The 7,766-nt window shown below is 46.9% G+C and overlaps 4 protein-coding genes across 4 annotated transcripts; 2 read left to right on the top strand and 2 right to left on the bottom strand.

Annotated features, from left to right (window-relative positions):
- Positions 1-1,467: 1,467 nt before the first annotated feature.
- H257_12817 (hypothetical protein) lies at positions 1,468-2,364 on the bottom strand (the record flags this gene model as incomplete). The annotated part of the gene is made up of 2 exons (XM_009840151.1): positions 1,468-1,574; positions 2,025-2,364. 2 exons carry the CDS (start codon positions 2,362-2,364, stop codon positions 1,468-1,470), a joined length of 447 nt encoding a protein of 148 aa, XP_009838453.1.
- Positions 2,365-3,124: 760 nt separating this feature from the next.
- Positions 3,125-3,686, top strand: H257_12816 (hypothetical protein; the record flags this gene model as incomplete). The annotated part of the gene is made up of 2 exons (XM_009840150.1): positions 3,125-3,183; positions 3,272-3,686. The coding sequence occupies 2 exons, from the start codon at positions 3,125-3,127 to the stop codon at positions 3,684-3,686; spliced, it is 474 nt and encodes a 157-aa protein (XP_009838452.1).
- Positions 3,687-3,724: 38 nt separating this feature from the next.
- H257_12815 (hypothetical protein) lies at positions 3,725-5,294 on the bottom strand (the record flags this gene model as incomplete). The annotated part of the gene is made up of 6 exons (XM_009840149.1): positions 3,725-3,834; positions 3,900-4,018; positions 4,535-4,836; positions 4,910-4,935; positions 4,983-5,194; positions 5,218-5,294. The coding sequence occupies 6 exons, from the start codon at positions 5,292-5,294 to the stop codon at positions 3,725-3,727; spliced, it is 846 nt and encodes a 281-aa protein (XP_009838451.1).
- A 1,160-nt stretch (positions 5,295-6,454) lies between these two features.
- Positions 6,455-7,043, top strand: H257_12814 (hypothetical protein; the record flags this gene model as incomplete). Its single annotated transcript, XM_009840148.1, has 2 exons — positions 6,455-6,716; positions 6,787-7,043. 2 exons carry the CDS (start codon positions 6,455-6,457, stop codon positions 7,041-7,043), a joined length of 519 nt encoding a protein of 172 aa, XP_009838450.1.
- Positions 7,044-7,766: the final 723 nt, after the last annotated feature.

The following is a 7,766-nucleotide window of genomic DNA, read 5'->3' as shown; positions in this document are numbered from 1 at the left end:
ACAATCGCGCCAACTGGGTGCAGGCACTGGATTCTGAATATAACTCACTCATGGAAAATGACACATGGGAGTTATGTCCAATGCCATTGGATGAAAAGATTCTTCCCTGCCATTGGGTATTTAATGTAAAATATTTATCCAATGGTAACATTGAGCGTTACAAAGCACGACTCGTAGCACAAGGTTGCCACCAAGTTGGAGTCGACTGAGACGAGATTTATGCTCCCGTAGCTCGATATGAGTCATTACGACTTGTACTAGCATTAGTAACTATACTCAACGTCGAGTGTCATCAAATGGATCTTTAGGAAAGGACCTGAGTTTGTTTTTCGCCAAAAGAAGAGTCTCTATGGCTTACACCAGGCACCTAGAATTTGGTACAATGTTCTACATGCTTTCCTCACAGAAATGGGTTTTGTACGGTGCTACAAAGAGTATTAGGGAGTGTCAATATAGGAATTTTCGATTTGCTTTTGCTTTTCGACCACTTTTGAAAAGCAATTTTTTATTGTTTTGTGTATTTTATTATTGTTGAATGAAAAGCAATGGAGAGTCAATGTAGGCCAACGATTCAGCCGCAACCGCTATCCGTATCCGCATAGATCACTTCATTGTCCAAAATGCCACAGCTCTCAGAGCGAGCAGCAGTCCTTGTGGACTTGGATATGATGGTACGAACTCTTGCTACCTGCAGCCCCTCTGCATCGAAGGACATTGATGAATTTCTACGACTTCGATACATGATACTTTGTTCACGTTATACGTTCTCCCGTGCTTCGCTCCCTCGATCCTTAGAGCAACTATCCATTCTACCATTTATGGCTGTTGGAGACTTTGTACAAGAGGTTCGTGTATGTCAGAGCACATTTGCATATATCGTACAGTTGATTGAACTGAACCCCATCTTTCAACCGACGAGCAATAGAGCTCAACGACCGGTATGGGTACAGTTTGCCTGCGCACTGCACCGCATCGGCCATAATGGCACTGGTTCGTCCGCAGGGATGGTGTCACGAGCAAAAGGAATTGGGATTGGGACTGTTCATCTTTACACTAAACGTGTTATTCATGCTTAGTGTCATTATCCCATTTCGAGATCAATTGGCCTAATCATTGTGAGCGTGGTCAACTTGCCAGTTATAGTGCAGAACGATATGGGTTTCGTAACTGTATTTTATCTACTGATGGCACACATATTGTTTTGTACCGAAAACCAGCTTTGAACGGCGAGGTATATTACAGTTGAAAGAAGGAATACTCCATGAATGTTCTTTTAACGTTTGATTACAAACGCCAAATCCGACACGTCATCACTGGCTGGCCGGGCAGCGTTCACGACTCAACTGTGTGGGCATCATCATCGCCGGCCCTGCGTCCAGACGGGTTTTTTTACGACAACCAATACCAAGGGGCGATTCAGGATTTTCCCTCGACTTGCGCATGCTGACGCCGTATCGGTTGCCCTACTCAAGCGCCAGCGGCGACGACGCTTTCAACACCGGTCATGCGAGTATAGGTCTGCGAACACGGCAACGGGATCTTGAAAGGGCGCTGGTCAAGCTTGTCGGCACTTCCTATTTGTATCAGGCATTATATATATTTTGTCATATATTTGTCAGTCTATATTATTAAATATATTTATATTTTGGTCTGGTAGGCAGCGAAGTGATGTGAAAGATGTTTGCGATTGGATCTTGGCCTGCTGTATCCTCCACAACGTTGTAAAGCGACTTCGCAACGGCGAAGACACAGTACCACCGTTTGTTGAAAAGCATCGACCAGTGGTAGCTAGCAATACTCCAATTGCTGCAAGTTCCCTTATGTGGCGCGAAACCATCAAGTCCGAATTACTCAACTACTTAGGTTTGGAAGAATAATATTATCAACACGAATATTGTTCATTGAATATTGTTCATTGAAAATTCTTTATTCTTGCGCAAACGCAATCGACAATAATTCGCGGATATTTTCTGTGTCCACTACACCTGACGCTACTATTTTTTCGACGAAGGACTCCTTGGCACGTTGCAAATCGATGACGGCGGCTGCAGCTTGAATGCTCTTGTTGTTTTCTTTCATGTATTCGAACTTCTCACGTTTCAGCTGAGTCGTTTCATTCTGCGCAACCATACACATGGACGAGAAGTCCTTTCGAGGGAGCAGGCGCTTTTCCGGCGTTGGGAACTTACGTGGGACGACTTTGGATTTTCCCTTGCCCTTGCCTGTGTGACGTGCTGCAACTTCGTGGTCAAGTGGGGCGTCGGCTTGCCGCCCAGGATCGGCAGCATCGTTCTCTGCCCAATACTCGTCGGCGTCGAGGTCGTCGTTGGGATTGCCCGATGCTGTTAAGTCGCGTTGGTCCATTTATTTTATGCAGACTTGGATACACAGAAATGGGCAGTTTTCTGTGCTAAGCTCAGAGATTACTATCCACCGAAGCCTGTAATTTTGACAGTATATGTGTTTAAAGAGTATGCATCGATTTAAAAAAACGCGTTTGAATTGGACAAATACTTCGTCCAATAACACCCCCGGACCCCTCGATGGGCTCGCCCACTGTAAGACGATTTCTCAGAATATGTACATCAATGATTTGATGGAAAGTTCGGTATGACCGAAGCTTCAACAGTATCGACACCTCAAATAGTAGGACAAGAGTTGATTGCTGAAAGCAACATGTCAAGGGAGCAGATTGATGCGCAACCCTACGACTACAGGGGACTTATAGGATCATTGCAGTATATCGTCAGAGGCACGAGACCTTACATTGCAAATGCAGTTCGCGATCTAAGTAGATTTCTAACATGCTACAATGAAAGGTATTGGAGGATCCCCGAAACTCTCGCAAACACCCCTCGCATCGCATACACATCCGGATAGCACCTGTATTTTTTTGCTGTCTGTGGGAATTGATCAAAGATTGGTTGACGTGAGGCTACCAAAACTACAGCAAAATCGCAAATACTTGTATTCGAATTGGGCGATGACGAATCAATAACTACATTTCATTTGTTGAATAATTCGTGGTTACTTGGTCACATGAGCACACTTGACAACCATGGGGACTGACCTCAACATGGTCTTGATGGCTCGCTCAGCCAGACGTCGCTCGTTGCTCAGGAGAATGCGTGCGCTAAAGCTACGTGCATCTCTCAAAGAACGCAACAGAGTTCAAACAGCGTCGTTACCAACAAAACAAAACAGACACCGCTTCACGTTATAGAGCGTCATTTATAACCACTGTGTCATTGACACCAAATGCGTTGACTAGCTACTTGTACCCTTCGCTCGTGAATACGTCGATTTATCGGCGAGGCAGGGGTGGCCGGCCGCCACGTGTCCAGCATAAACATGCTGTTCTCTCTATTGTGCTGCATTTCTACACGGCACCCGTCGAGCACAAGACACTGCAGGAGCTCTTTGGCGTCGCATCAACGACACTCTCGAGACTGCTGCGGCGGGGTGAAGGCGCCTTGTCCAGGGCACTCCAATGCATGTCGGCCGCCTGGATCAATTGGCCATCCAAGGCCACGCAGCTGTACTGGGCGTCCAAGTCGCAAGAGCGGGAGCCACTAGTTAGCGGCGTGTTTGGTTTTGTCGACGGCAAGAACCGTCGCGTCCAAGAACTGTCGTGTGCCGATTTGCAAAACGCTCATTACAACGGTATGACCCGTGAATGCAATTGACACTGATGTTGATATAGGTTGGTTACACTCGGTCTTTGTCACTGGCGTGCTTTGCTTCGGGCTCGACGGCACGAGGTCTTTGTCTCTGGCGTGCTTTGCTTCGGGCTCGACGGCACGATCATTTGGGCCGCCATAATTGCCCGGGCTCCTGGAACGATGGAGAGATGAGCCGAAGGTTGCAGGAGTGGCTGGCCGATGGCAGCCGCGTTGCACCGGGAATGAAGTTGGCGTCGGATTCAGCTTTTCCTGTCGGTGGCCTAGCGTTGGGTCGAATCGTCACGCCGTTGAAGCAGGGCGACTTGGAAGGATACCCACCCGAGTGTCGCCCTGGACTGCAGACCATGAGCGATTGTATTACGTCACTCCGTCAGGCTGCAGAGTGGGGAATGGGGGTCATCCCAAAGGTTTAACGACAGCACTTGCTACCTCTACCCTTCAATCCAGCTTTGCGCAACACAAGACTCAGCAATATGTTTCGACTTTACAACTACCGTGTCCGGCGTACAGGCATAAGTCAGATAAAAAATGTGTTTGGAATTTAGCAAGTTCTTTGTATGCATTTTGGCACCTTTAATATGTCCTAATTTGTCCTGACTCAACCACGGACAAGCGTAATGCCATGGAAATTTAGTTGAATTGTTTTCGTCTTCCTAGCTTCGTTTTGACTTTTTCGACACATTTTTCACGAATTCACCAAAGTGGAACTATATTTTGAAAAAGGGTGCCTAAACTAAATATATATTCCTAAAATTGATCCATTTAGGACTATTTCTCCAAAGTTTGTGAAGCAAATATTGCAAATCAAAGCAAAATACATCTCGAAAGTTTTCTTATTTGCTACTTGTTACCAAAAACTTGGTGAACAGCATGAGCTGCATTTCATCGCGTCGTGCATCGCGTTCAGATCGATCTCGCTGGACTCTTTCCTCACGCTCTTGTTGCTGCAGCCGCCATTCGAGCTCTTTGTCGAGTGTTTTTCTTCGCGCTGAGCAGCGCGTTCGTCCATGAGTAGCATCATGGACATCATGTCCGACGAGTCCTTGGCATCAGATACCATCGCCCCATCAATAAACTTGTCAATTGATTGATGTTTCTTCGCCACATACAACGTCATTCCACCACTGGGGGCCCCGATGTGGCCCGCTTCAATCTGCTCCCCAACATAGCGAGCTCCGACTGCTGGAGCGACTGGGGTGCTCATGGCGCGACGCAGGGAGAGGAACCTCGTTCATCTCGACTTGGCATTCATCTACAAGACAGGCACATGAATATCCGAATTGCATAGGATAGAGATACCTTGCTCGGACGCATAGTCGTTACCATCACTGTTGCCATCGCCATAACCGTCGTCGTCCATGTCATCCTTGTCGTCTTCTATAGTGAGCACTGCACAGTTGGCGTCGATGCGACGACTGATGTATTTGGCCCGAACGACATCCACCGGGCACGACGGATCGCCGGTGGGCTTTGCGTGGTTTCGAACCGTGTAAAACTTGAGCTGATACCTTCTGCACCACGAAAAGGGTATGACCCAGCATTGAACTTGGCGGCAACTTCATCCCAGCCGTTACTTCCGGCTGGCATGAGCTCGTGGATGCCGTCGAGCATCAACTCAACAGACCCTGGGGGCACCAACTCTTTCCACGACCCATAACTTGGAATATAAGTTAGAGTGTTGTCCACTCGTTAAACTCCGCTTTGATTTTGTATAAACTGCTACGGTGGCTTTGCTTGCGTGGTCGCAACTTGCGGAGACTGTTTTTAGGTCTCCGCAATTTGCGATTGGTATTAAAAAATCAAAAAGGTCGCAGATGCGAGCCACTTGCAAAATGTGATGCGAGAGTTTCGGGAGTCTTCCATTGGCTAGCGGCCTTGCGAATCCTAAGATACTTGAAAGAAACGTCCACCTATGGACTCTATCTCAATAATATGTATCACAGAACAGATAGACTACGATGTCTTCACGGACGCTTCTTTCGCGAGTCAGTCAAAAGATCGTAAATCCGTCTCCGGATATTTAATTCGGATGGCAGGGATTTGTGTCAGCTGGGCAAGCTCTAAACAGCACTGCGTAGCGCTATCCACAGCAGAGGCAGAGTTAGTGGCCCTTAGTGAAGGCTGCAAAGAATGTGAATGGATTCACGCACTTTTGAGTGAAATGGGTTTAAAGTTAAACCGCCCAATTACAGTATGGTGTGACAGCCGTGCTGCAATTGATTGCGTCAAAAACCCAGGAAACGACAAGGGTACAAATCATATTGATATTCGAACACTCTTCACTCGTGAACTGTTTGAAAAGAAGAAAATAAGCTTAAATTATTGCTCATCAAAAGAGATGATTGCAGACATACTGACTAAGCCACTGGCTCAGCAACAGTTTGCATGCTTAAGGGCAGGGTGTGCAAGATTTAGCTATGGTGAAACCAGAGAGCTCTTAGTGGGAGTGTTATCCATAGGCAGACAAGGATTGAAGGTACATAGATAAAACTATATACCACTCTGTTCCAGGAAAAGAGGTCGGTTTGACTTTCGATTGGCGGGATTTTTCTAATATTGCAGCTCTTGTGATTCTAATTGGCTCACCAAAGAGCGCAGACTCTCGTCTTTGATTGGTTCTTTTGCGCGTGTTCTAGCTCCTTTTTGCGTGAAAGTTATGGCGGCGGGAAGTTGATGTCTCATTTTGCTGCACACCAATCGACCCGCTGAGGCTTCAAAACTAAATTTGAACCCTTGTGACCAATACAACCTTTGTACTACACACGCCAACGATGCCGACTACATCTACGACTGCTGCCCCCGGTGTCTCAATCGCCAACAACGACAAGCGGAAGCTGTCAAACGAAGTGCGCCGCGCCATCTACGAGGAGCTCTTGTCGCGCAGCAGCGACCGCATACTACCTCATGGATCCTACACTGATGTCGCACGGATGTTCAATTGCTACTGGCGTACGGTGGAGCGCGTGTGGACGCGCGGACTCCTCTCTGTGCTCGATGGCGATCGCGTCGCCGACGTTGACTCGAAATTCAAAGGTATTCCTCTCAAAACAGATACAAATATTGATTTGCACAATTATTGATTCTTACAATTGTACTTTTTAAGGAAATTCGGGAGGGAAACGTCGCCACCTTCCCGCCGACATCGAGCGTGCCGTCAAGGCTGTCCCTTTTCATGGACGGCAAACCTTGCGGTCCCTGGCGGCGCAATCGGGTGTGCCCAAGACGACGCTCGTACGCCATATGGCTGAAGAAGGAAGGCTCAAGTCCAAGTCCAGCTACTCCAAGCCCTACCCTCACCGAAGAAAACAAGCGAGCGCGTATGGAACACGCAATATCTTTTCTTTCGCAGTCGTCGAATAGAGCTATTTTTTCCAACATGCACCAAACAGTGCATGTTGATGAAAAATGGTTCTATTTAACGACTGTTAAGAAAAGATATTATGCGTACAACGATGAAGTTGTGCCGACTCGTCAACTCAAGTCCAAGAGGTTTATCACGAAGGTCATGTTTTTGGCGGCCGTGACGCGGCCCCGTTACGACTTTAACAAGAAGTGTATGTTTGACGGTAAATTGGGTGTGTGGCCGTTCATAACCCAGGAGGCTGCGAAACGTTCAAGTAAAAATCGTCCGAAGGGTACAATAGTCACTGTTCCACAAACGGTTACTGCGGAAGTTTACCGGGACATGATTATTCGGAATGTTATACCGGCCATTAAAGAAAAATTTCCTGTTGGAGATCAAAAAAAAATAATATACTTGCAGCAAGATAATGCGAGTCCACATAACTGTGTGACTTCGCAGCTTCTGCTACAGCGTGGTGTTATTGGTATTGAGGCTGCCAACCAGCCCCCAAACAGTCCAGATTTAAATGTCCTAGACCTAGGATACTTTAATTCAATTCAAAGCCTACAAAGTCAAAAGCTTACTCGCACAATTGAGGAGCTTGTTGATGCTGTAGAGTGCTCATTTCATGAGCTGCCTTTTGATACACTGTCGAAAAACTTTATCACTTTGCAAAAGGTGATGGAGATGACTCTTCAGAGTATGGGAAGGAACGATTACAAGTTCCCTCACATGCGAAA

This window comes from Aphanomyces astaci (genome assembly GCF_000520075.1).
Source record: "Aphanomyces astaci strain APO3 unplaced genomic scaffold supercont1.43, whole genome shotgun sequence".
NCBI lineage: Eukaryota > Oomycota > Saprolegniomycetes > Saprolegniales > Verrucalvaceae > Aphanomyces > Aphanomyces astaci.
Note: the sequence above shows the minus strand (reverse complement) of the source record. Positions and strands in the feature narration are given on the sequence as shown.